Raw genomic sequence first — 27769 nt, forward strand, 5'->3', positions numbered from 1 at the left:
GGGAGGAAGGCCAGAGAGGAATGAGCTCACGGAAGGAGAGAGGAACAAAATGGTAAAGAAAGAATCTGGGGTAAAGGCTGTCCGTTGAGTGCACGCTAAGGCGTGTCTGTGTGCTAACACGGGCAGGGGACCATTATAAACAGTTCCAGAACTCGGGGGCTGTGGCCTGAGAGGAGTCCTTAGCCACACATGCACTTGGCATTAGAACTTCCATCTTTAAATCTGTAACATGAGTGAGACTTTCGCCATTTACTTCACATTACAGGCTTCCACGATGAACACTTCTGTGGAGGAACCGCTTGGGTTTTAATACCCAAACTGCCTAGCAGCTGTTCAGCTCTCAATGTAGTTGCTATTGGGCCGGCGCCGCGGCTCAGTAGGCTAATCCTCCGCCTTGCGGTGCCGGCACACCGGGTTCTAGTCCCGGTCGGGGCGCCGGATTCTGTCCCGGTTGCCCCTCTTCCAGGCCAGCTCTCTGCTGTGGCCAGGGAGTGCAGTGGAGGATGGCCCAAGTGCTTGGGCCCTGCACCCCATGGGAGACCAGGACAAGTACCTGGCTCCTGCCATCAGATCAGTGCGGTGCACCGGCCGCAGTGGCCATTGGAGGGTGAACCAACGGCAAAGGAAGACCTTTCTCTCTGTCTCTCTCTCTCACTGTCCACTATGCCTGTCAAAATAAATAAATAAATAAATAAATTTAAAAAATGTAGTTGATATTCACATAGATAAGATTTCCTGGGGGCCTTCAAAGAAGAGGGTCATCTTATGCTAAATGTTTTACTGGAAATGTTTTACGTTGACTCCAAACACAATTGGCATCAGAATCATACCAGTCACTTTACAGGGCTCTGGAGTATCACGAAGATGCACATATCTGCTGTGGCATACCGGGCCACGGCTCATGAACCACCACACCGGGCCACTGCTCATGAACCACCACACCCGGCCACGGCTCATGAACCGCCACACCGGGCCACGGCTCATGAACCGCCACACCCGGCCACGGCTCATGAACCACCACACGGGCCATGGCTCATGAACCACCACACCCGGCCACGGCTCATGAACCACCACACCCGGCCATGGCTCATGAACCACCACACCGGGCCACGGCTCATGAACCACCACACCCGGCCACGGCTCATGAACCACCACACCGTCTGTGAAGTGACAGTCGCAGTGTTTCGAGCACTGCACGTCCCATCATGTCTGCCGCTTACACCTTGGTGCCACATTGTGATTTTGAGCTGTTGATGGATTTCCTATGCTTTGTTAATTTTCCCATATAAAATAATAAGACATAGGTTTTCACTAGTATTTTTTTTTACTAAGTCTGGCATTTCAGGCAGATTACTGAGGTGTTTTTTTTTTTTTTAATATTTATTTATTTGAGAGGCAGAGAATGCCAGATTCCTTCCATTTGCTGGGTCATTCCTCAAACGGCCGCCAAGGCCAGGGCTGGGCCAGGCAGCACCCAGGATCCCAGAACTCCCATCCCAATTTGCGAAGCGGATGCAGGCGCCCAAGCCCTTGGGCCATCTCCCGCTGCTTTCCCAGGGGCACTAGCAGGGAGCGGGAGCGGGAGCGGGACTCGAACCTGCACACGGGATGCCGGCGTCACGGGGGCAGAACCTACCGTGCCGCAACACCGGGCCCCAAGATCGCTGTGTTTAATGCAGACGCCTCTCCAGCCTGTGTTACACTTCCAATGCTTACCTTGCAAACCCCCTGCCCCCCGTTTCTTCCTCATCCTGTCACCACAAAACCGATATTCGCGGACGCCGTTCAACCCACGTCCGACTGCTGCGCACCCCCAAGCCCGAGCAGCTCGCAGCAGCGCAGACCCCGGCGCGCACCCGAAAGGCCCGGGTGGTGACCCCTCAGAGCCGCGACCGTCGCGGGGGAAAGCGAGGGTCCAGGCGGTCCTCCCTGACGCGGCCACTGGGGTCCGCGGCTGGCCACCGCGCTCTGAGGCCGCCCGGGGCCGGTCAGCGGCCGCCGAGGCGTCGTCTCCGCATCGGAGGCGGTGGGTTCACGGTGTCAGACGCCGCGCGCCAAGGAGCGTCAGCGGAGGTTCCTCACGGAACCGGCCCGGAGACCGCTGCGAGAAGCGCCGTCCCGCCGGGCAGCTGCCGAGCCGCACTGCGCATGCCCGCGGGTGGGGCGGGGGCATAAAAGGAAGGGGCGGGGCATAAAAGGAAGGGGCGGAGCTCTGGAGCGGCAGCAACAGGCGGGAGCATGGCCACGCTGCGCCGGCTGCGAGAGACGCCGCAGCACTTCCTATCCTGCGTGATGTCGAGTTTCCACGATCCAAGGCCCCGCCACCGGCATTTCGTGGAGACGCACTATTATAATTACAAGGTGAGTTCGTCTCCGCGGGCGGTCCAGAGTTCCGAAGCAGCCGCGCTCAGATTTCGCTATGGCGGGACCGTCGTGGGCGTGCGGGGCAGGCGGCGGCATGATGGGAATTGTAGTCTCTTCTCGGCCCCGGACTCTTAGCTCTCAGGGCTGGAGGACTACAACTCCCAGGATGCGGTGCGCCGTGCCCACCGCTGTTGAGGGATTGAGCGGTGGGTGCGCCTCTCGCTGTTTCCCGGAGCGCCGCCGGCTAGTGCCTCGTGTCCTGGGCTCTCCGCTCTGGGACGGAGAGAGGGGTGTGCGGGCCTGGGGTGGTTGGCCACGGCCGCTTGGAACTCTTCCCTTCGCGCGGCGTCCTCCGCACCGGCTCCCTGTGGTGCTGAGTCCCGCACCCGCCTGTGCCTGGGGGCCTTCCCCGAGCATTGTGCCGTGCCCAGGCCCGGGGAGCTCTCTGCTTTCCTAGCCGCAGACACCCCACAGAACTAGCCTTCCGTGGTGAAGAGTTACGGCTGGCGTCTACACCCGCGCCCACGTGGAAGTGACTGGGTTCGATGGTCAGCCCTCTCCTGACTCCAGCTGCCCGCTGATGCAGACCCCGAGAGGAGGAGAGGTGGCTCAGGCGATGGGCTTCCTGCCACCCGCATGGGAGACCTGGATAGCATTGCTGGCTCTGGCTTCGGTTGCAGGCATTTGGAGAGTGAACCAGCAGATGGGAGATTTCTCTCTTTCTCCCTTTCAAATAAGATTTAAAAAAAAATATTTGGAAGGCAGAAATGCAGAGAGAGAGAGGGAGAGATCTTCCATCTGCTGGTTCGGTGGCCAGGGCAGGGCTGGGCCAGCCAGGAGCCAGGAGCTTCCTCCGGGCCTCCCACGTGGGTGCAGGGGCCCAAGCAACTGGGCCAGCTTCCGCTGCTTTCCCAGGTGCCTTAGCAGGGAGCTGGATGGGAAGTGGAGCAGCCGGGAGTAGAACCCGCGCCCGCATGGGATGCCGGTGCCGGCAGGGCAGGTTCAACCTTCTGTTGCCACAGCGCCAGTCACCAAATAACAATTTAAAAAGATTTTTTTTTTTTTCTGCTTCGTGTCTTCACTCTGTTTGCATGCAGAAATGCAAAGCTTGACTTGTCAAGGTTCTGTGCTTGAAATCAGTAGGTGAGCTTGGCGTTCCGCCACCTCCGTGTATGTATTCCAGTAAAAACTGGAGAAGCAGCCACTTTGACGCTCTCACCTCCTTGCCGAACACCTGGCTGTTGGTGGTGAAAGTGAGACGGAGTTTGTACGTGTCCCACTAGGTTTCGTTTCTCATTCCGGAATGTGCCTTGCTACCAAAGGAACTGAAGAGCCTGGTCACGGAGCTCGGGCCCTATTATCTTGTGAAGAATTTACCTCTGCATGAATTCATCACACCTGAATTCATCAACACCTTTGTGAAGAAAGGTATGAAAAACCGCACAACGTGTGAGCAGGCAGGGGTGTGTTCTAGAAGGTGGCCGGGGGCGGTTTTGTTGTGGAAGCTGCATGGTGTCCTTATGCAGACTAAGACAGCAGTGATGTAGCCAGGAGACTGGCTCTCATGGGACTACTATGTGCATGGCTCATTGCTGACATTGGGACAAGGCGTGGTTGTCCAAGGAGACTGTCACAATACTGGGTTCCTCTTGTCCCAGGCAGGCCCTGTGGGGGTAACCTGTGTGTCGAAGGGCGTGCATTACTACCCCCACTCCGCGGGGTTGTCACCCTCCTCTCTGGTGTGCCCTCTTTCCGTGGGGATTTCTGATTAGACCTGCCCACACGTGTTGGGTGCGGATGTTGAACGTGGGGTACCCCTCATGGTAAAGCAGGAGTTGATGGAGGAGGGAGGTCTGCGATCGGGGTCCTGCTGTTGGGGGGTGGCTGCGAAGACGCGGCCCACTCTCCTGATGCGGCGCAGCTGCCCTTCCCGGAGCTGAGTGCTTAGACGCGGGGCCCTCCCGCTCTGCGCACCTCGCCTCAGCCAGGCTGCCTGGTTTGTTGCAGTTGTCTCCTGGGAGCCATCCATGTGAGGCCGTGTTGATGGAACCTTTAGGGAGCCCACTCTGCTCTCGTGACCGCCGCACCCTGGCCACGCACTTGTCCTGCTGTAGGGCCCGTGGTGCGCTCTCAGGCGAGCTGGCGAGAAGTCCCGTGCTCATAGCCTCCCCGCCGGACACTGCGGGGCTGCTTGTGAAGCCGGGGCCTTCGTCTTTGGTCTGAAGTTGTTTTGTTAACAGCGTGGACATTCGCAGGCACTTTTCAGTAGCCTATTAATTTAGCCCTCGCAACGACTCTATGAAGTAGGCCTGGGGAGCTGAGGCGTGGGGAAGTGGAAGAGCTTTTGAGTGTAAGTCGGAACGCCGCCTTGAGGTGTGTACGTTGACCTGTGTCTACCTGTCGCTCTCCGCCTGCATCCCCAGGGCGCGTGTTCCAGGCTGAGTTCGTTTGTTGATTGATAATAGGGGACTTGCACAAATGGGCCCTTGGTGGCAGAGTGAACCGGCTGGAGGCTGGCCTTCTGTACGTCCCAGGTTACCCTTTGCAGGTGCTGGCCTTATTGAGTGAGCTGGAACGGTGACAGGTACTGACTGTTATTTGCGTGGAAGATTGTTATCACCTGAAAATAATCCACTAATATTATGCAGATGTGGTTTCTTTCTTTTTTTTTTTTCTGCTGTCTTAATCTCTTCTTTGGACTTCTCTCGTACAGGTTCGTGCTATGCACTAACATACAACACAAACATTGACGAAGATAATACTGTCGCCTTGCTACCAAATGGTAACAATACTGATTTTTCTTTCTTTTTCTAATTATAAGAGAAATGCATAATGTTTAGAAAACATGAGGTCACCACCTTTTAACTCCTCCTTCCAGACTCACCTGCTTCTTATAGGAAATTGTGAATAACTTGCTGTTTTCCCTCCCAGACATTTTCAGTGAGTTTATAAACGCACAAAGAAGGTTTATAATGTAAATTCCATCATACTACTTCAGTATGAAGTACCTAGCGTAGACACTTTCTGTATCAGCGCACATACAGTCATGCATTGCTTAACAGCAAGGCTGTGTTCTGAGAAAGGCATCAATAGGAGATTTTGTGGTTGTATGGAAACCATTGAGTGTAGGTACACAAGCCTAGATGATACAGCCTGCTACACACCTAGCTGTACGGGGTAGCCGGTGGTTCCCAGGGCCGTGATGAAATCAAACCAAGCACAAGGAAGGTGATGGGATCAAGAGGCAGGGCAGGCTCCAGGTGTACGAGGCTGCTGTCAGCGCAGCGTGGCAGACTTGGTGTGTGTGTGTGTTTGTTACCGTTTACTTAGTTTCATCTACTTGAAAACCAGAGTGAGAGAATCTTCTATATGCGGATTCATTCCCTAGATGCCCACAACCTACAGGGCCCGGCAGGCCAAAGCCAGAAGAAGGCTACAGTTCCCTCTGACTCTACCACGAGGGTGGCTGGGGCCTAAGTACTTGAGCCATATCTGCTCCTTCCCAGGTGTGTTAGCCGGAAACTGGATCAGAAGCAGAGCAGGGGGCCTTGAATCAGACTGGCGCTCTGATCCAGGATTTGGGCATCTTCTGCTGCCTCCAGGATACAGTCAGGAAATTGGATCAGAAGTGGAGGAGCCAAGACCTGATCCCAGGCACTGTGCTATGGGATGCTGGTGTCCTAAGCAGCAGCTTATCCCACTGTGCCACAATACCCGCCCAGTTTTATAGCAACCTTTTAAATATTTATAAAATGTATCCATTTATTTGAAAGAGTTACAGAGAGAGGGGGAGAGACACAGAAAGATTTTCCGTCCACTGATTGACTCCCTCAGTGGCCACAATGGCCAGCACTAGGCCAGGCCAAAGCCAGGAGCCAAGAGCCAGGAGCTTCATCCAGGTCTCCTGCATGGGTGGCAGGGGCCCAAGTACACGGGCCATCTTCTACTTTTCCCAGGCTGTTAACAGTGAGCTGGTTTGGAAGTGGAGTAGGTCAGGCATGAACTGGCAGCTGGATGGGATGCCAGCATTGGTAGGCAGCAGTTTTGCCCATTATGCCACAACGCCGACCCCTAAACTTTTTTTTTTTTTAAAAGGTTTATTTATTCGTTTGAAAGGCAGAGTGAGAGGCAAAGAGAAAGAGAGATCTTCTGATTGTTCACTCCCCCTCCCCCTTCCTCTCCCTCTCTGCCCTGCTGTAACTCTGCCTTTCAAATAAATCTTTTAAGGGAAGAAAAAAAAAAAAAAAAAGGAGAAGAAGAAATGGAGTCTCCGGGACTAAAACCAGGCACTCTATAAAAAAAGCAGGGCGGGGAGGGGAGTAGCCAGGACTTGAACTGGCATTCACATGGAATGCTGGCGTTGTAGGTGCTGGCTTAACCAGCTGCACCACAATGCCAGTCCCCCATTTTTTTTGTGTGTGTATTCAAGCGTATACTTAATAAGAATAGTGTAGTAAATACACTAACCGGTAACTAGTTTATCATTAAGTGTGGTGCACTGTACGGAATTGTCTGTGCTCTGCACTAGACGCGTTTACACCAGCATCACCAGAGACATGTGAGGAGTGTGTGTGGTGCAGTGCAACTGTGTGATAGGTGTTTTCCAGCTCCATTATAATTGTAGAGGACCCACCTTCGAATATGCGGTTCCTCATTGACCAAAATGTCATGGTCTGGGCCGTGACTGCAGCTCTGACTTACTGTTTTTATTGTCCTGAATGTATTCAAAAGACCAAGTGGGTCTTGATTTGTTTATTCTTTCTTTAATAGAAATTTGGATTATCTCTAGGTTCACTGTTATAAGTAACAGCATTGTCTCTTTAATATGTAAGTAGTATTCTGTAATAAGATGTGTGTATATATAAGTCATAGCCTTAAAAATTAGGTCTTTGTATGCAGTTTATTACATGGATGTGGTAATTGTATGCTAGCTGTTCAGTTTGGCTGGCTTGCTTACTTGTGTAGTCAGAACCCTGCGTCGAATTTTTAGTGTCTACTTTATGGGTATTATTTGATTTGTAGGAAAATTAATTTTATCCCTGGATAAAGACACTTATGAAGAAACTGGACTTGAAGGTCATCCATCTAAGTATTCTGGCAGAAAAAGTATGAGATTTAGTAAGTATGATTTGTGCCCTATCAGTTTCCAACAAGTTAGTTACCTTCCTGTGACCATTTAATTTTAAATGTTAGAATTGCCTCTCATCTCTTTGTTCAGAAACATAGGGATTTTCCTTGTCTCAACCAATTGAACTTAGCAAAGGATAAAATTGTGCTGTTAAATCTCTCTCTTCAGTTGTAGACTGCATTTTATAAAGAACATATAATTGGACTATTTCATTAGATATGTATGCTTTGTGTCAAAAATTCAAAGTAATGAACCCAAAGTAAGAGTCTAAAACTTTTTTTTGCCTAAGATTTATTTATTTATTTGAAAGGCAGAGTCGCAGAGAGGCAGAGAGAGAGAGAGAGAGAGAGAGAGAGAGAGAGAGATCTTCCATCCTCTGGTTCGCAAAGGGCTGCAGTGGCTGGAGCTGGGCTGCTCCGGAGCCAGGGACCTCCTCCAGGTCTCCCATGTGGGTGCAGGGGTCTAAGGATTTGGACCACCTTCCACTGCTTTCCCAGACACACTAGTAGGGAGCTGGATTGGAAGTAGAACAGTGGGAATTTGAACCAGTGCCCATATGGGATGCTGGCACTGCAGGTGGTGGCTTTACCCCTACGCCACAGTGCTGGCCCCTAAAACTACTTCTTAATAAAGAATTTCCTTTGACTTTTTTTTTCCCCAAGTCTTTATGATTCCTAATAGGAATCCGTGAGTGAAGACATGTTCTGCTGTCAGTGTCTGGGCTGGGCATCAGTAGAGAAGGCCACTGTGTCCATAGGTGGATTATAGCGGCCCTCCCAAGGACCCCTGCCCTGTTCTTTATTTTTTTATTTATTGAAAGAAAAAGAGAGGCCCCATTGACTTCCCAAATGCCCAGAACAGCTTCGGGGCCAAAGCCAGGAGCTAGGAACCCCACATGCATCTCCTCCGTGGAATGGCAGGAACTCAGTTAGTCGAGCCATCCTCACTGCCGCCTGGGCGCTGCGTTAGCAGGAAGCTGGAGTCAGGAGTGGAGCTGGATACTGAACCCACGATGGGACGTGAGCATCTCAGCGTCTTACTGCCAGGCCAGATGCCCGCTCTGCCCTTGGTCTCTGCCCTAGAGAAGATAGGAACTTAGACCAGGGTTGTGACTAGCTCTCAGTGCTGGAAATGCCTGGTAAAGGGATCGCTTTGATTGGCTAAACCCAGAGAGTACAAGAACAAAATAATTTTCACTATCTGTGATATTTTTAAAATTTCTGATTTACAGAATACAACACTTGTCTGCAGTGCAGGCTGTATGTGATGTATATGTATGCATAAAATGTGTATTCCTTCTTGCATTTTTAAAGTCGTTTCCGTTGATTTGATGGAGTTATCCTTTAACCTGAATTCTAAGAAGTATAAGAGAACATCTTGGTCCTTCAAAGAAAAGAAGCCCCTGAAGTTCAATTTTCTTTTCGCTTGGCACAATACAGGTATGAAGAATAAATAACACGACAGTGCGGTGAGTTTGAAGTCTAATTGTTAGGTACAGAGGAATAATGGGAGTGAATGGTGGTTCATCCCTGTGGTCAGGGTTCTGTCATATACATGTGTGTAACTATCCCTGTGGTCAGGGTTCTGTCATACATGTGTGTAACCATCCCTGTGGTCAGGGTTCTGTCATACATGTGTGTAACCATCCCTGTGGTCAGGGTTCTGTCATATACATGTGTGTAACCATCCCTGCGGTCAGGGTTCTGTCATACATGTGTGTAACCATCCCTGTGGTCAGGGTTCTGTCATATACATGTGTGTAACCATCCCTGTGGTCAGGGTTCTGTCATACATGTGTGTAACCATCCCTGTGGTCAGGGTTCTGTCATACATGTGTGTAACCATCCCTGTGGTCAGGGTTCTGTCATATACATGTGTGTAACCATCCCTGCGGTCAGGGTTCTGTCATATACATGTGTGTAACCATCCCTGTGGTCAGGGTTCTGTCATACATGTGTGTAACCATCCCTGTGGTCAAGGTTCTGTCATATACATGTGTGTAACCATCCCTGTGGTCAAGGTTCTGTCATACATGTGTGTAATAGTCTTGGTTGTTATATATATATAATATATATATTTGACAGCAGAGTTAGACAGTGAGAGAGAGAGAGAGAAAGGTCTTCCTTCTGTTGGTTCACTCCCCAAATGGCCACCACGGCCAGCACGTTGCGCCGATCCGAAGCCAGGAGCCAAGTGCTTCCTCCTGGTCTCCCATGGGGTGCAGGGCCCAAGCACTCGGGCCATCCTCCACTGTCTTCCCGGGCCACAGCAGAGAGCTGGACTGGAAGAGGAGCAACTGGGACTAGAACCCGGTGCCCACATGGGGTGCTGGTGCCGCAGGCAGACGATTAACCTAGTGAGCCATGGCGCCGGCCCCCATTGGCTATTATATTTTAAATTAATATCAATTATGGATGCATCTGTGGCCTACTTACGCATTGTGAGGAAATAACTCACACATGTCATTAAATACTTGTAACTTTTAATTGATTATAACACTACATTTGGCCGGCGCCGCGTCTCACTAGGCTAATCCTCCGCCTAGCGGCGCCAGCACACCAGGTTCTAGTCCCGGTCGGGGCGCCGGATTCTGTCCCGGTTGCCCCTCTTCCAGGCCAGCCCTCTGCTGTGGCCAGGGAGTGCAGTGGAGGATGGCCCAAGTGCTTGGGCCCTGCACCCCATGGGAGACCAGGAGAAGCACCTGGCTCCTGCCATCGGATCAGCACGGTGCGCCGGCCACAGCACGCCGGCCGCAGCGGCCATTGGAGGGTGAACCAACGGCAAAAGGAAGACCTTTCTCTCTGTCTCTCTCTCTCACTGTCCACTCTGCCTGTCAAAGAAAAAAAAAAAAACCACTACATTTAGTTCAGATTGCCATGTTTTTGAACATGTTAATCTGCTTTGACTGTCGAGTGGATTGCCCCTTTCAGAAGTGAATCTTCTGTGCTTCCCAAGCTTACGCTAATCAGATCGGTGGGCATCGCGATGGTGAGGTGCTGGGGAAGCGCAGGGCTCTGCCCCTGAAGGCGAGTCTCTGGTCGCTGCCTGCCCTCGCCGCCTTCAGGAGCCCTGTTTCTGTAGGACCTCGCGCATACTTGCGCGTGTGGTAGGAAAGGAGCAGAGAGAGTTCCTGAAGTGTCAATTGCTTGAATCCTGTGAAGCCACCACACTTGGCTGTGAATAGCTCCTGTTCCTAAGACTCTTGAGTCCTTCAAGGATTTGTTAGGGACTCTGAAAGGTCTGGGATTTCACTTCACTTGCAGGCTTACCAGGTGGCCTCCCGGAGTCTTGGGGTTGCTGGAGTAAGATATGATATTGTTGGGTCAGAGACAGTGGACTTAATTCCTCAAAGCAGTAGCAGTGGGCAGCGTCTATTCGTCAGGATTCTCCAGAGACAGAACCAAAAGGTGGATGCATGGGCGGATAGAAGAGTGGATAGATGATGGGTGGGTGGACGGATGAATAGGTGGATGGGTGCACGGGTGGGTGGTTGGATAGTAAATGTATGGGTGCATTTACTACGGCTGATGTGAGTATGGAGGTTGAGAAGTCCTCTGTAGTTGTCTGTAAGCTGGGGACCTAAGGATGCTAGTGGTATGGCTCAGTCCCCGTCAGAGTTTCGGAACTGGGGAGCCAGCGTTGCAGCTGCTGGGGTTCCAGAGGCTTGGGTCTTGGAGTTTTGCTGTTTAGCAGCAGGAGAAAAGGATGTCCCCGCTTGAGAGAGAGGACAGATTTGCCTTCCTTCTGTCCTGTGCTCTCTGGGCCTTTGGTGGACAAGATGGTGCCCACCCATGTTGAGGGCAGATCTTCTCCACTTGGCTTGGCAACTCATATGCCAGCCTCCTCCAGAAATGTCCTCGCAGATAGACCGGAGGTCGGCTTTACCACAGCTGCGGTACCCTCGGAGCAGGCCAGTTGACACCAGGTGTCAGCATTAGCACCGGTTACCAAGTCCCAGTTCCCATGGCGTGACCCGGAGTTGGGCAGGTAGTGCTGGCATTTGCCATAGGTTCTATCATGGGAGAACCCAGAACTTCAAGAATTCACATTTTTTTTTTAAAGTATTTTATTTAAAAGGGAGAATGACAGAGAAGGTGAGACATAGAGAGATCTTCCATCCACTGGTGCACTCCCCAAATGGCTGCAATGGCCAGGATCCTGGAACTCCATCCGGTCTCCCACGTGGGTGCAGGGGCCCAAGCACCTGGTCCATCTTCCTCTCCTTTCCCTGGGGCATTAACATGGATCTGGATCAGAAGCAGAGCAGCCAGGACTTGAACCAGCACCCTGATGGGATGGCAGCCTCACAGGCAGCGGCTTAACCTGCTGCACCACAGTGGCAGCCCCTGGAATTCCCTCTGCACTGTGCAGGCAGCCGGATGAGCTCTGGACAGTGAGCAGGCCTGCCCCGTGCTCCACCAGGGGTCCGTCTTTCTCTCTTCCGAGGTCGTTGGCTCTGCAGACACTCCTGAAAGACACCCTAGATTTTACTGGGTTTTCCAGGGCAAGCTCAAATGAGACTTTATCATCATTAGTTCTGCTTCTGTTTCCTACGTAGAGACTGTACAGCTGTGTTCCGTTCTCTGTAGAGCTCACCAGTGTTAGTCATCCATAAAGAATGTATCAGCTGAAGTTTCCTTGTGAGGGCAAACAGTGGAACTCGTGTGGGTCTGGTCGGAAAGTGTACTTTTCCAGGAAAACGTGAACGGAGACGAGTGTTTACAGAGCTCTGGACAAGGAGCTGGAAGCCACTGTAAAGGACGGTGACTTGAATGCAGCTTTGCATAGCTTCCGCCTTACGTAATCCCGCCTGCTTCCCCTCACTCTCGGACGGGAATGGGGTAGGGTCGGGGATTCTCTGGACCCGTTTGCAGTATGCTAACGTGGGATGCTTTCAGGTGCTGCAGAGTCGTCCCTGATGTCGTACTTCTCCAACTACCACATCCAGGAGCATCAGCCCAGAGTCTCCGGGAGCAGCCTGGGGGAGCTGCCCTGCCCCGTGCTGCAGAGCGACTACATTGCGGGCCTGCCGGGCGTGCTCTGCGGGGCGCCGGAGCTCTTCGAGTGGCTCGGCGCCGTCTGCAGCAACGTGGACCAGTGCGTATCCGCCGTCCCCCATCCTGCCCGGCCTTGGTGTTTCCATAACATCACCGCTCCGGACGTGAGCCTGTGGTGGCTACAAATGCGTTTTCTTTTCTTTTGTTTCTCTGTGACAGAAATAACGAACCCCACAATTTCATATCCACCTACTGCTGTCCTCAGCCCAACACGGCCTTGGCAAAGGCGTATCTGTGCAGCATCACCGGTTTCCTGCTTCCCGAGAAGATCTGCCTGCTGCTGGAGCGGCTGCGGTGAGGACGCCTGGCCTTGTGTGTCCTGCTCGGCCACTCAGGCCGCGGGCGGTGCTGAGGTTCCACGTCGCAGGGCCCCCCGTGACTCCCCGTTCCCTTGCTTGGCCTCATGGTTTAGTAACATCGTCCTGTTCAGTGGCGTGGTTTTCCCTGATGGGAACATTGAGTGGCCAAGCGCTCGTCCCGACAGAGAGAAGAGCAGAGCGGAGCTTCGGTTCCTTAGGCGTGAGCTGCTCGCTCCGTTGGCCCTGCTGCCCCGTGCCGCTGGGTACGGCCAGAGTCACTGTGTCGCTTAAAACGCAGCACACTCCTTGTGGCACGTGAGCTGCGTTAAGGATGGGAGTTCTTCAAGATACTTCATTCTGAAGTGGGAGCAAACAGTTGGCCGTCTCAGAATCCAAATCACCTCTAAGATTTGTCCCGTTATAAGAATTCTGTGAACCGCTGGGCCTTGGTAATGTCCCAGGGATGGCATAGAACAGATAGGTGTTTCCGTCAGGGGCGGTTCTGTGCCTCACGTGAGGGCTCTCCGATCCCTGTCACTTGAGCTCAATCCTCTTTGCTCATCTTGCATCTTCAGTCTCCGCTTTTAAAATGTCCAAGGTTGAAGGCCCGAGGGTCTTATCATAAGTTTAGCACCCTTTCTCCCATATTTTAGTTTAATGCATTGGCTTTCTTTAGCAAGAATGTCAGGTTGGTGAAAATCTGGTGAGTTATTCCACAGCATTTCTGGTAACAGACACTTGACCGGTGGTCTCGCCGGGAGGGGAGCTGTCCTGCCGCCCTTGCCAGGCCTGCTTTTGCCGGTTGGTTCTTGCAGGTGGCGCTCCAGAGCTGGAGTGGGCTTTGCTGGGTGTACTCACACTTCTTATGGAGGTCGCACAGTGTGACATCAGAGATTGAATCTGCATGTCCTGGGCTTTGGCTGTAAAGCTGAGGTCTCGATTTCATAAACACACCAGAAATACTGCTTACACTGGATAAGCTTTTAGCAATCGGAGCGTCCCTAAGCCCCCTGGTTTAAGAGGTGTCTTCCTTTTCCAGCCACTACTTCGATGAGCCGAAGTTAGCTCCGTGGCTAACACTGTCGGTCCACAGCTTCGCAGACAGCCCTGTTGCATGGAGAGAAAAGGAACACGGTTTTCACAAAGGAGGCGAACATATATATAACTTCGTGATTTTTAACAATCAGGACTATTGGCTTCAGTTGGCTGTTGGTGCCAATGACGACTGTTTCCTGTGAAAAATGCAAACAGCAGAACTATTTGTGGGGCCAGTGTTGTGGTACAGTGGGTCAAAGCTGCTGCTTGGAGTACTGGCATCCCATATCCGCACTGGTTCGAGTCCTGGCTGCTCTGCTTCTGATCCAGCTCCCTGCTAATGCTCCTGGGAAAGCAGTGGAAGATGGTCTACACAGATGTGGGAGACGTGGATGGAGTTCCTGACTCCTGGCCTCAGCCTGGCCCCAGTCCTGGACGTTGTGGCCGTTTGAGGAGTGAACCAGCAGATGGACGATCAATCTCTGTATCTCCGTCACTCTGCCTTTCAAATAAATACATAAATCTTTTTAAAAGTATTATATCCTGTTTGTTTATGCTTTAGAAAGGCTGTGTGTGCACTCTGGCTTGTACAGTGATGACATATCTCAGGGCAGCCTCAGCCAGCATTCTGCTCTGGCCTTGGGGCCAGTCTGCCAGCAGCTGGGTCTCTTCTGTGTCAGTGTCAACATGAGGTTTTATAGAGGAAGCCTGAATGGCCAGGCACCCAGGGAGGATTAAGTCCCTGAGTGAGAAGTGTGGTGTCGCTCAATTTTCTCATAATTAAAAGAAATCTTTGTGTCATCCTTACTAGGGCTACTCCCTGCTGTAGGTGGCATTGTGTAGTGGCTTCTTAATGCTGGTGAGTCTGAGGCTTGATCTCAGGCCAGCCTGGTTCATGATTGTGTGTGCTCACCCTGGACCAGGGAAAGACCAATGAAGACCGTCAGTTGTTAGCAAACAAGTTGAATTTCTCGTCCAGTGTGGCTGATAGGGGCCGGTGGAGAACAAACTTCTGCAATATGCATGAAGAACGATGCTTTAAAATGTGTCAATAAGCTGTGCAAAGGCACAACTGAGCTTTTCACAGGCCAGGGTGGGGAAGGGGCAGTAAAACAGTTTTCCTGCCCAAGGGAGGAAAACTGATGGAAGACCTCATAAAGCTGAGACCCCAAAAGAATCGACTTAGTGTGAGTGCAAGCTGTGAATAAAACTGTCCACTTTCCCCATTCTCCCAAGGAACACTGTCCCCTGAGAGTGTGTGTGCATGCAAACACGGGAATATACATAGAGAATGAAGTAGTGTGGAATTTATAATACCTTAAAAGTGCAGCAGATGTCTGTGTAGCAGTCCAGAATAGCTTGAAGACTGAGGGACGGGGCTGGTGTTCTGTGGGTGCCTTTTTGAGTCCCGGCTGCTCCACTTCTGATCCAGCTCTCTGCTGTGGCTTGGGAAAGAAGTGGAGAATGGCCCAAGTGCTTGGGCCCCTGCACTCACATGGGAGACCCGGAAGAAGCCCCTGGCTTCAGATAGGCCCAGCTCTGGCCATTGCAGCCATTTGGGAGTGAACTAGTGTATTGAAGATCTCTCTTTTTGTCTCTCCTCTCTAACTTTACCTTTCAAATAAATAAATTAAAAAGTAACTGAGGGAATATTGGGAGCACTTTTATGCCAATAAATTCAACAAATTTTTTTCAGGCAGAAGGAAAATGCCTATAGAAAGGAGTGAAGAATGCTAGAAATAGTTAACAGGCAAGTCTATGATTTATTTAAGCCTTTTTTAAAGATAACAAAATGAAGTAGTGTGGAATTTATAATTTATGTAAAAGTAAAGTAGATGTGTGCTATAGTTGTATATAATAGCTTAAAGACCATGGGAATATTGGGAACACTGTTATGACAATACAGCAATGTAGGCTGGCGTCGCGGCTCACTAGGCTAATCCTCCGCCTGCGGCGCCGGCACACCGGGTTCTAGTCTTGGTTGGGGCGCCGGATTCTGTCCCGGTTGCTCCTCTTCCAGTGCAGCTCTCTGCTGTGGCCAGGGAGTGCAGTGGAGGATGGCCCAAGTGCTTGGGCCCTGCAACCCATGGGAGACCAGGAGAAGCACCTGGCTGCTGCCATCGGATCAGCGCGGTGCGCCGGCCGCAGCGTACCGGCCGCGGCAGCCTTTGGAGGGTGAACCAACGGAAGGAAGACCTTTTTCTCTCTCTCACTGTCCACTCTGTCAAAACAAAACAAAACAAAAAAACAATACAGCAACGTAGATGACCTTGACAAATTCCTTTAAAAACACAAATTACTGAATTTAAGAAATACATCAGAAGTCCTGTATCTATTTAAGATACTGAAACTGTAGTTTGTAAATCTTCCTGCAAAGAATCCAGGCCACGTGACTTCAGTGGCCATGGTTAAGAAGCCATTGCAATTCCTCGTACATTTTTTGAACAAATCAGAGGAAGGAATACTTTCCAACTCGTTCTAAGCCAGAATTAACCGACCTTGGCCATTTACAGGAGAACGAAGCTACAAACAGCTACAAACAGCATTCTTTTTTTTTTTTTTTTTTTGAGTTCTCTTCGAAGGATTTTATTTCAAGATAAAGCAAAACTTCCATCCAGACCATGCATATGCCAAAAAATAAAGAAAGTATTTTGCCTTATGCATCCTTCAGAGAGAGCATATGCCCTTCAAAGAGGGCACAGTGGCATCAGTGTCTAAAACATCTTCATGCAGTCCTCAGAAGCTCTATTCCAGTCACTGGAAATGCTTCTCTGTTTTCGACTGACATGGTGTTTGTTAGGAAACCTCTAACACCTTACGCAGCTCCTTGGGGGGTAAACTCCCAGACTCCCGAAGTTTCCTGCAGTGATCTCATCTTTCTGGCTCCCTGAGCCCTGGAAGCACAATCGAGGAAATCCTGGTCTCTTTGCCACACGCTCCATCCATCGCGGAGTTCATTCTGCTTCCAGCAAGCCTTCATCAGCAACACCTGCATGACACAGGTCGCCTCGCCCTTCTGGCGCTGCTCCCCAAGGGTTAGCTAGGATGAGGGTTCGCTGGGCTTCAGTATAGGCCTCCGCGGGTTCCCGGGCCAGGCCAGGTGGCCCTGAAGACTGGGCGTCGCCACTGCTCCCGGAGCTCCCCGCAGGCTCTCACAAACAGTGTTCTTGATGACTGTAAGGTGGGAAGTCTAAGCAGAAGTGTAACAGCTTGTTTTTAATTGACACACAGTGATGGAGTTAGGGAGTACAGGCTGACGTTTCAGTCCTGTGGACAGTGCACGGCGCAGTATCACCACCTCCCATGTATCATTTCTCTGTGTCGGGAACATTCAGCATCCGCTGTACGAGCTACCTGGCAGCGCACCGTGAACTGTCAAGTGTGGTTATCCCATTGTGCTGTAACGTTAGACGTTGTTCTTCCATGGCCTAAGTCCTTGGGCCCCTGCACGCACGTGGGAGACCTGGAAGAAGCTCCTGGACCCTGGCTTCAGATCAGCGCAGCTCGGGCCATTGGGGCCATCTGGGGAGTGAACCAGCGGATGGAAGACCTTTCTTTGTCTCTACCTCTCTCTGTAACTCTTTCAAGTAAATAAAATAATTCTTTTTTTTTTTTTGAAAGTTGTTCTTCCTGTCCAGCTGCACCACTGCACCACTGACAGTTCTCTCCGTGTCTTCTGCCCCCCACCCCAGGGCGTTCCCAGGCTCCGCTGTCCACTATTCCTCTCTGCCTCTCCCATGTGAGAGCATTGTAGTATTCATCTTCCTGTATCCGGCTTATTTCATCTGACGAGATCTCCCGTCCCATCCATGCTGTTACAGCTGGCAGATTCTTTTTTATGGCCGAGTAATGTTCTGTTGTTTATATGTACCGTGTTTTCTTTCTCTTTTCATCTGTTGATGGACAGCTAGGTGATTCCATTTTTGGCTCTTATGAATAGTATGCTGTAAACGTGGGAGCTCAGCTACCTCTGACTTACTTTAAAATTCTTTGTGTATGTACCAGTGGTGGGATAGATGCATCACAGGGTAGATCTATTTTTAGGGTCTTGAGGAACCTCCATACTGTTTCCCGTGATGGTTGCATTAATGTACATTCCTATCAACAGGGCATAGGAGTTCTTTCTATGCATCGTTACCAACAGGTTTTTTGGTGTGTTTTTGATAGTGTCCATTCTAACCGGGGGTGAGATGATGTCTTACTGTAATTTTGATTTGCACTTCTCTAATGAGTAGTGATATTGGGCAATTTTTCATCTGATACCTCCTTTTGAGAAATGTCTGTTAAGGACATCTGCCCATTTTTTCCCCTCAGAAACCTTTAAGTTTTTTTTTTTTTTTAATCTATTTTCTTTGAGAGGTAGAGTTACAGACAGAAGGAGAGACAGAGAGAGGTCTTCCCTCCGTTGGTTCATTCCCCAGATGGCTGCAACAGTTGGAGCTGTGCCGATCCAAAGCCAGGAGCCAGGAGACTCTTCCAGGTCTCCCATGCGGGTGCAGAGGCCAAGCACTTGGGCCATCTTCTACTGCTTTCCCAGGCCACAGCAGAGAGCTGGATTGGAAGTGGAGCAGCCAGGACTAGAACCAGCGCCCATATGGGATGCCAGGCAGAGGCTTAACCTGTGCCATAGCCCCTATTCCTATTTTTACTAAGATCTATTTTCAGTTAACTTAAACTAACTAAAGAGTTCAACAAATTTTATGAAAAAACAACTTCCGCAACAGTCGATACGGGGGCTGTTCAAAGTCATTGCATCTTGAAGTGTTAATGTCACTTCTATAGATTACCTTTTAGGTGCTGTATTATCACAGATCAGGGAGAACATATGGTATTTGTCCTTTTGGGACTGACTGATTTCACTAAGTTGCATCCATTTTGTTGCAAATGACTTTTTTTTTAACTGCTATGCAGTATTCCATGGTGTACATATCCCATAATTTCTTTATCCAGTCTTCACTTGACGAGCATTTGGGTTGATTCCATATCTTAGCTATTGTGAATTGACCTACTGTAAACATGGGGGTATAGATAACTTTCATATGCTGATTTCATGTCCTGGATAAATTCCCAGGAGTGGGATGGCTGGGTCATATGCTAGGTCTATATTCAGATTTCTGAGGTATCTCCATACTGTTCCACAGTAGTAGTTTTCTACTTTTTGTCTTTTTTTTTTCGTCTGACTGTAAAATTTCCAGAGATTTGTCTTCTAAGATATTCTTTCTTCTGCTTCCTCCAGTCTGTTCTTAAGGTTCTCCACTGTATTTTTCATTTGTTCTATTGAATTCTTCATTTCCAGTATTTCGTTCTGAATTCTCTTTAAAATCTCAATTTCATGGGAAAAAAATTTCATTCCTGTATGTACAGATTTCATCAGTTTGTGAATTTGTTTCTGATTACTTTTTTTTTTTTTTTTTGACAGGCAGAGTGGACAGTGAGAGAGAGAGAGACAGAAAAAGGTCTTCCTTTACCGTTGGTTCACCCTCCAATGGCCGCCGCAGACGGCGCGCTGTGGCCCGCGCACCGCGCTGATCCGAAGCCAGGAGCCAGGTGCTTCTCCTGGTCTCCCATGGGGTGCAGGGCCCAAGCACTTGGGCCATCCTCCACTGCACTCCCGGGCCACAGCAGGGAGCTGGCCTGGAAGAGGGGCAACAGGGACAGAATCCGGCACCCCAACTGGGACTAGAACCTGGTGAGCCGGCGCTGCAAGGTGGAGGATTAGCCTAGTGAGCCACAGCGCCGGCCTCTGATTACTTCTAAGTAATCCTATAATGAATTTTTTTGAATTCCGTTTCTGGCATTTCTTAAATGTCTTCATCTTCACATTCTAGTATTGAAATGTTGTCTTCTTTTGGGGGCATCATGTTGTCCTCCTTATTCTTGTTGCTTGAATTGCTGCATTTATTATTAGTCATTTGTGGTGGTACTTGCTGCCCCCCCGACCCCCGTGATGGTGTTTATCTTTGGACTGTGCCTCTGTGGCCTAGTGGAGTGTCCGCTCATTGAGTGAACACCCAGAGGTGCACACCCAGATCAGGGAGCTCTGTTCAGTGCTCTGTGGTGAGGGGAGTACCCAGGGTGACACCCAGGTGTAGAGAGGTAAATCTCTGTCTCTTTTTTTTTAAATCAGAGGAGAGGTTTGTTCTGCTGTGTTGGCATGTTTTCACACTCACCTTTCGGCAGGAGACCAGTGCCTGGGCGCTAGCCCCGGTGGGTACAGCCTTCATCCATGCCACAAGAACCAGTCGGTGTGCACACGGATCCTGCAGCAGTTACCCTCACCAGGGAATCAGAGAGCCCTGAGCACACGGAGCCGCCCTCAGTGACTCCAGAGTCCCAGGCACACGCTGCGCCCTCACACACAGCCACAGTGTTCACAGTCCCAGCACAGACCTCCCACAGTCAGGAGCACCCAGTGCCCTGCCAGTGCTCTCAGCCAGACTCCGGCATCTCCTTTGGGCTGATCGCTGGGCGTAGCTGTTAGGTTTGTCCAGATGGTTACAGGACTTCAGTCAGTGCCAGGTGGTTGGGAGAGAACACGTGGCCCCTTTTCCCCCCTAGGTTGGGAGGTACACTGTCCCCCACAGGGCTCCAAGCCGGGCCGCTGCAGCCTGGTCTCGCCTCACTCCAGAGCTGGTGCTGAGCACCCCGGCTGCTGCGTCCTGAGTTGTGCACGTCCGCACCTTCCACGCAGGCCCACAGCGTCCACCCAGTGTGTGGAGTTTCCTCTGCGCTTCTCTCCATAATCCTCCCTGGAATTGTACTCTCCCCACTTTTTTTTAACTGTTCCCCCCTAGACTAGAGCAGTAAGCTCCTTCCCTATTCGGCCCCCTTCAGCTGGAAGTCATTTGCCCATTTTTACGTCTAATTCTTTAGCGTTTTCGTGTCTTGCTGTTGAGTTGCTAGAGGTATTCTGGACATGACTCCCCTGTCAGGTGGGACGAGTAGGTGGAAGTAGGTTGACTTCACTCTGTTCGTGTTTTGTTTGCTGTGCAGAAGCCTGTAAGTTTGGTGTGATCCCGTTGGTTATTTTTGCCTGTGCTGCTTGTGCTGCGGGGGTCATACCCAAGAACGTTAGCCCGTGCTGTGTCCTGAAGCATTGTCCAAGTGTTGTCCTCTAGTGGTTTCAGAGTTTGGGGTTCATTTTGAGTAAACTTTGGTAAGTGGTGAGAGAGAGAAATCCAGTTTCATTCTTCGCCACACGAATGTGCAGCTTTCCCAACACCACTTAACAGAAAAAGACCTTCCTTCCCCCAGTTACGTTCTTGCTGCCATTATTGGAAATGAGTTTGCTGTAAATATGTGAATTTGCTTCCAGTTCTTCTATTCCTTGTGTCTATTTTTATGCCAGTACCATGCTGTTTTAGTTACTATAGCTTTTTACTATGTCTTTTTTTTTTTTTTTTTTTTTGACAGGCAGAGTTAGTGAGAGATAGAGAGAAAGGTCTTCCTTCCGTTGGTTCACCCCCCAAATGGCTGCTATGGCCAGTGCACTGCACCAATCCAAAGCCAGGAGCCAGGTGCTTCTCCTGGTCTCCCATGCAGGTGCAGGGCCCAAGCACTTGGGCTATCCTCCACTGCCTTCCCGGGCCACAGCAGAGAGCTGGACTGGAAGAGGAGCCACCGGGACAGAATTTGGTACCCCAACTGGGACTAGGACCTGGGGTGCCGGCACCGCAGGCAGAGGATTAGCTTAGTGAGCCGCAGCACTGGCTTTTACTATGTCTTAAAGGCAGGTATTCTAATGCCTCCAGCTTTGGTATTTTTGCAAAAATTAATTGTGTTATGTGTATTGGCTGTTCTTCTGTGGTTCTGTACAATTTTTAGCAGTGATTTTTCTGTTTCTGTGATGAATGTTATTGGTATTTCAGTAGGAATTGGGCTGAATCTGTAGATTAATGTGGGTAGAGTGGACATTTAACAATATTAATTCTTCTAATCCTTGAACATAGTAAATCTCTCCATTGTTTGGTGTCCTCTTCAGTTTCTTGCATGGTGTTTGATATTTTTCTTTGTAGATATCATTCACTTGGTTGGCTAAATTTATTCCTAGACATTTTATTTATTTGTAGCTATTGTGAATAGAGTTAGTTTCTTGACTTCTTCCTCAATAGTTTTGTTATTGGTGTGTACAAATGCTACTGACTTTTGTATGTTAATTTTGTATCCTGTAACCATACTGGATTTATTTATCAGGTTTGTAAAAAAGATTTATGTATTTATTTGAAATACAGAGAGAATCTTCCATCGCTAGTTCACTCCTCAAATGGCCACAACGGGCAGGGCCAGGCCAGGCTGAGGCCAGGAGACAGGAACTCCCTCCCGGTCTCCCATGTGGTTGGCAGGGGTGCATGTACTTGGGCCGTCTTCCGCTGCCTTCCCAGGCACATCAGCAGGGAGCTGGATCAGAAACAGAGCAGCCAGGACCTGAGTCTGGTGCTCGCAGGGCAGGCTGGTTTGGCAGGCGGTGGCTTATCCCCCTGTACCTCAATGTTGGCCTCTATTTGCCAATTTTAACAGTTTTTTTAAATGCAGTTTCTAGTTTTCTCTGTGTATGAATCTCTTCATCTGGAAGTGTGGACAATTTGACCTCATACTTTTCTGTCTGGATGCCCTTTATGTCCTTCCTTTTCTGCTCTAAGACCCCGTGCTCTGTTGCATGAGAGTGGGGAGAGTGGATAGCCGTGTCTTGTTCATCATCTCACGGGAGAGCACTTCAGCTCTTCCCCCTTGACTGTGATGTAGGCTCTGGAGCTGTCATGCAAAAGCTTCGTTATGTTAAGCTGTGTGATTTTTAATCATTTTATCACAGAGATGCGCTGAATTTTATTGAATGTCCTTTCTGAATGAGTACATGGTTTTTGTCCTTCTCTTCATGTGATGTGTTTATTGATTTGTATATATTGAGCCATTCCTAAATCCTTGGAATAAATCCCACTTTGTTGTGGTGTGTAATTTTTTTATATGCTGTTAGATTTGGTTAGAAAACCAAATTTTATTGAGAATTTCTGCATGTGTGTTCACCAGGCATATTGATCTGTAGTTTTCTTTTCCTGTTTTGTCCTTGTCTGGTTTTCATATTTGGGTAATGCTCGCCTTGTAGAATGAATTTTGAAGAGTTCCCTCTTTTTCAGTTCTTTGGAATGGTTTGAGAAGAAGTGATACTAGTTTTTCTTTAAAAGTTTGATAAAATTTATCAGTGAAGCCATCTGGTCCCGGGCTTTTTTTGTTGGGAGATTTTTTTACTATTGATGCAGTCATGCTAGTTGTTAAAAGGTTAGCCATTGGAATCTGTAAGGTAGAGAGGATACATCAGGATTAAGTGGGATTCCTTGACGAAATGCAGGGTTGCTTCAGCATTTAAAAGTCAGTGAGAACGTTGCACGATGTACACATGTATCAAAACATCACATAGTACCCCATAAATGTATATAATTTTTAAGTGTCAGTTAAAAAGTTTGCAAAGTCAATCCATGTGATTCATTCTACATAGACAAACTGAAGAAAGCATAATTATATAATCAGCTCAATACAGAAGTGTTTGATGAAATCCAATGTTTGTTTATTCTCATTTATTTATTTATTTGAAAGACAGAATTAGGGAGAGAGAGGATTTCCATCTGTTGGTTCACTCCCCAGATGGCCACAACAGCTGAAGCCAGGGACCAAGAGCTTCATCTGGGTCTCCTTTGTGGGTGCAGGGACCCAAGTACTTGGGCCATCTTCCACTGTTATACCAGGCATCTTAGCAGAGAGCTGGATTGGAAGTAGAACACCGGGACTTAACCGATGCCTATGTTAACCTGCCATGCCCCGGCGCCGGCCCCCAGTGTTCGTTTCTGATAACTGAAACAAACTAGGAATAGGGAACGCCCTTGATCTGATGAAAGGCATCCACGAAAACCCCATAGATAATGTCCTACTTCCTGGTGGGCAACGGAACGTTTTCCTGTTAACATCAGGATAACTCAGGGATGTCTGCTGCACAGCCTCTGGTCAGCACTGCAGCTAGGCTGGGAAGAGGTGAGACCTATCCCCAGATGACGTGACTGCCCGTGTGGGAGACCTGGTGGAATCTGCTGATGGGTGCTGGAATTATTTAGTGAGTTGATCAAGGTTGCACAATCCACAGCAACATAAAGAAATGGGGCCGGCGCCACGGCTCACTAGGCTAATCCTCCGCCTTGCGGCGCTGGCACACCAGGTTCTAGTCCCGGTCAGGGCGCTGGATTCTGTCCCGGTTGCCCCTCTTCCAGGCCAGCTCTCTGCTGTGGCCAGGGAGTGCAGTGGAGGATGGCCCAAGTGCTTGGGCCCTGCACCCCATGGGAGACCAGGAAAAGCACCTGGCTCCTGGCTCCTGCCATCGGATCAGCGCGGTGTGCCGGCCACAGCACGCTGGCCGCGGCAGCCATTGGAGGGTGAACCAACGGCAAAGGAAGACCTTTCTCTCTGTCTCTCTCTCTCTCACTGTCCACTCTGTCTGTCAAAAATAAATAAATAAATAAATGGCTTGTATTTCTGTATGCTAGCAATGAAAACAGCAGTAAATGAAAAATTTACCATTGCAATTACATAAAAGAATAAGGTTCTTGGGAATAAATATGTCCAAAAAAATGAGGAAGACTGGTGAAAATGACAAAATATTGCCGTGATAAAAGGGATCTAAATAAGTGGGAAGATATGCCTAGTTCATGGGTGAGAATGCTCAGTTTTTTTTAAAGATTTATTTATTTTTTACTTGAAAGTCAGAGTTACACAGAGAGAGGAGAAGCAGAGAGAGAGAGAGAGGTCTTCCATCTGCTGGTTCACTCCCCAGTTGGCCGCAATGGCCGGAACTGTGCGGATCTGAAGCCAGGAGCCAGGAGCTTCCTCCAGGTCTCCCACATGGGTGCAGGGGCCCAAGGACTTGGGCCATCCCATAATGCAATCCCAGGCCATAGTAGAGAGCTGGATGGGAAGTGGAGCAGCTGGGTCTCGAACCGGCGCACATATGGGATGCCGGCGCTTCAGGCCAGGGCATTAACCCGCTGCACCATAGCGCTGGCCCCAGAAGACTCAATTTTGTTATGTCATACTCCCAAGGTTCGATGCAATCCCAAGCAAAATCCCAAAAGCATAGTGCATATGTGTGTGTGTGCGCGCAAGCACATATGTAAATTGGCAAGCCAATTCTAAAATTTTTGAGGAATTAGAAAGGACCTAGACTCTAAACAACTCAGAAAACAACTCGGGAGAATTGGCATTACCTGTTTGTTTTTGTTTTTGTTTTTTTCAGGAATTATTCCAAATCGACCTTAGCCTGACAGTGTGGAATGGTGTTAGGAATATGTAAATAGATCAATGAATTATAAACGATTTGTACCCAGAATAAAATACTTTCAAAGCCTTGGTAAGAAAAAAAAAAATTTAGTCAGAAAGCGACAAAGATTTGAGCAGACGTTTTCATCCAGAGGCAAATGTAGACAGCAAATAAACTAGTGAAAAGATGTGCAGCATACTTAGGCATCAGGAAGAAAGCAAATTAAAATAATATTACCACACACCTATTAGAATGATTAAGATCACAGTGGCAGAAATTCTGGCAAGGATGCTGAGAATCTGGATCTCACACACTGTTGGCAGTGAGTGTATAGTCTCACAGCCATTCTTGAGAATATTTGCCAGTTTTGGGGGCCGGCGCCATGGCTAACTTGGTTAATCCTCCGCCTGTGGTGCCGGCATCCCATATGGGCACCGGGTTCTAGTCCTGGTTGCTCCTCTTCCAGTCCAGCCCTCTGCTGTGGCCCGGGAGTGCAGTAGACGATGGCCCAAGTGCTTGGGCCCTGCACCCCATGGGAGACCAGGAGAAGCACCTGGCTCCTGGCTTCGGATCAGCGCAGCGCGCCGGCCGTAGCAGCCATTTTGGGGGTGAACCAACGGAAAGGAAGACCTTTCTCTCTGTCTCTCTCACTGTCTAACTCTGCCTGTCAAAAAAAATTTGTTTAAAAAAAAGTAAATATTTGCTAGTTTCCACATAAAAGGACCATGTGACCTCGTGACCATGTAACCTAGTGGTTTCACTTTGGGGCATTTTTCTAAAGGAAGTAAATTTATGTTCACACAGAACCTACTCACAAATGTTTGTAACAGCTTGATTTGCTATCGCGCCAAACCAGCAATGGCCCAAATATTCTTCAGTGGGTGAATGGTTAAACAAACTGTGCAGCATCTGTGCTACGAAACACAGTCCACAGGGAAAAGGGAGCGATTACTTACAGACCTAATAACTTACAGAGCCTCTAGGGGGCAATGCTGAGCGGGCAAAGCCATTGGAAAGGGTTGTGTTTCATAGTTCCATTTATGTAGAACATCCTCAAGACGACAAACTCCTAGAAATGGACATCAGATTAGTGGTTGCCAGGGATTAGGGCTGCGGAGTGGAGGTTGGGGGCCAGGAGGGCTCTGTGTGCTGACCTTGCTGAGCCGTACACAGGCCCACGTGTTGTCAGACTGCACAGACTACAGCGCAAATAGACACACAACACGAGTAACTCTTGTCCCAGGTCTGTGTCCTGGTTTTGACAACGTGCTCTACTTCCGGAAGATGTTTCTGTTGGCGTGTAAGATGTTACGTAAGACCTCTCTGTGCTGGGTCCTAGAATTAATTACATCATTATGCAGGTTATTATTATTGACTCTGTGTAGCTCTACAAAGTGAGGAACTGAAGGTGTGTGTGCACAGTGACAAGGGTAGACCTCTACAACATAGTAAGCAAAAATAGGGGTGAGCCTGTGGAAGGAGAGGGGAGGGAGAGGGGCAGGAGAACTGAGGAGGGAGAGGACAGGTTATTGTCATGGTTCAAACTTCCCTGTTGAATTAGTGATTCCTGAGAGTTTATTACATGATTGAAATGGATGAAGGTTGCGTATGGGACCAGCGATGCGAACGTGTCGTTATCGATGACTGTGGCTGTTCGGGTTCTCTGTGCAGTGAGATGGAGGCGGGCGAAGTGCAAGAGGGTGGGGTGATGGGCCCCGGGGGCCTGAGTTAATGTTGGGGGTGGGGAAGACTGAGAGCCACTGGGAGCACAGTAACAGACCACACAGGGGGGTGTGCTGGAGCAGGTGGCAGCAGGCACGCCTTCGGGGTCTCCCTGGAGCAGGCTGTCATGAGGATGCCATGAGTACCTGGGCTGGCCCCTGAGTGGCAAGGCGGGGCCCAGGGTTGGCTTCCATTGCAGCCTGGGTGCCGAGCTGCTGGTGGGAAAAGAATCGTGGCCCAGCTCTCCAGGGTCTGGACACTGAAGTCTGCGGAGCTGGACGTGGGGAGAACTGGCAAGCCTCCCCAAATCTAGGATGGCTGTCCTGGGGACTGTCCCCCCGTAAATCCATCGATGGCTGGGCTTTTCCCTGGCAGGGGCATCCTGCTGTCGTCATATTGGTGGGCACATAAATTTTGTATTTTTCCCGTTTTCACCAATGCTACTCAGTATATAATTTGTTTAGCATCTCACTGCCTGCTCACTGGGCGTCTTGTCTGGGACAAGACACTCTCCTGCAGAGGCCATCTGTGAGGACTGGAAGTCCGTGTCCCCTCAAACATTCATGTGTTGACAGCGGAGTCCCCAGTGCTATTGGGCTGGGAAGGTGGGCCTTTGTGGTGATGGGTGTCTATGAGGGCGTGTCTATGAGGGCGTCGACTGCAGCCCTCAAGAGGGGGAGACAGCAGGCAGGGGCCAGCAGCAAGCCAGAGGGCCCTCACTGGACACCCACACTTCTGGTGCTTGGCATGTGCCACGCCCCGGTCTGCAGAGTGTCAAGAAACAGGTGTGTGCTGTTCAGGCCGCCCGGCGGCTGGCGCTCTGCGATGGCCGCCCGGGTTGACTCAGCCGCCGACTGGACGGTCTCAC

The 27769-nt window shown here is 49.8% G+C and overlaps 1 protein-coding gene and 1 pseudogene across 1 annotated transcript; one reads left to right on the forward strand and one right to left on the reverse strand.

Moving 5' to 3' along the window:
- The first annotated feature begins 2185 nt into the window (after positions 1 to 2185).
- Positions 2186 to 14419, forward strand: RPP40 (ribonuclease P/MRP subunit p40). Its single transcript, XM_002720961.4, has 8 exons — positions 2186 to 2361; positions 3648 to 3792; positions 5078 to 5146; positions 7387 to 7482; positions 8806 to 8931; positions 12391 to 12589; positions 12709 to 12843; positions 13888 to 14419. Exons 1-8 carry the CDS (start codon positions 2239 to 2241, stop codon positions 14084 to 14086), a joined length of 1092 nt encoding a protein of 363 aa, XP_002721007.1. The 5' UTR covers positions 2186 to 2238; the 3' UTR covers positions 14087 to 14419.
- A 2099-nt stretch (positions 14420 to 16518) lies between these two features.
- On the reverse strand, positions 16519 to 18015 carry LOC108178893 (small ribosomal subunit protein mS37 pseudogene; annotated as a pseudogene).
- Positions 18016 to 27769: the final 9754 nt, after the last annotated feature.

The sequence above is a fragment of the Oryctolagus cuniculus genome, chromosome 5 (assembly GCF_964237555.1).
Source record: "Oryctolagus cuniculus chromosome 5, mOryCun1.1, whole genome shotgun sequence".
Lineage (NCBI taxonomy): Eukaryota > Metazoa > Chordata > Mammalia > Lagomorpha > Leporidae > Oryctolagus > Oryctolagus cuniculus.

What these genes read in the sequence shown, in the direction of transcription:
- RPP40 (XM_002720961.4), top strand. Translation starts at nt 2,239, where the DNA reads ATGGCCACGCTGCGCCGGCTGCGAGAGACGCCGCAGCACTTCCTATCC. An exon ending in CGCACTATTATAATTACAAG is followed by an intron (nt 2,362 to 3,647) that starts GTGAGTTCGTCT and finishes GTGTCCCACTAG; the next exon opens with GTTTCGTTTCTCATTCCGGA. An exon ending in TGTCGCCTTGCTACCAAATG is followed by an intron (nt 5,147 to 7,386) that starts GTAACAATACTG and finishes TTTGATTTGTAG; the next exon opens with GAAAATTAATTTTATCCCTG.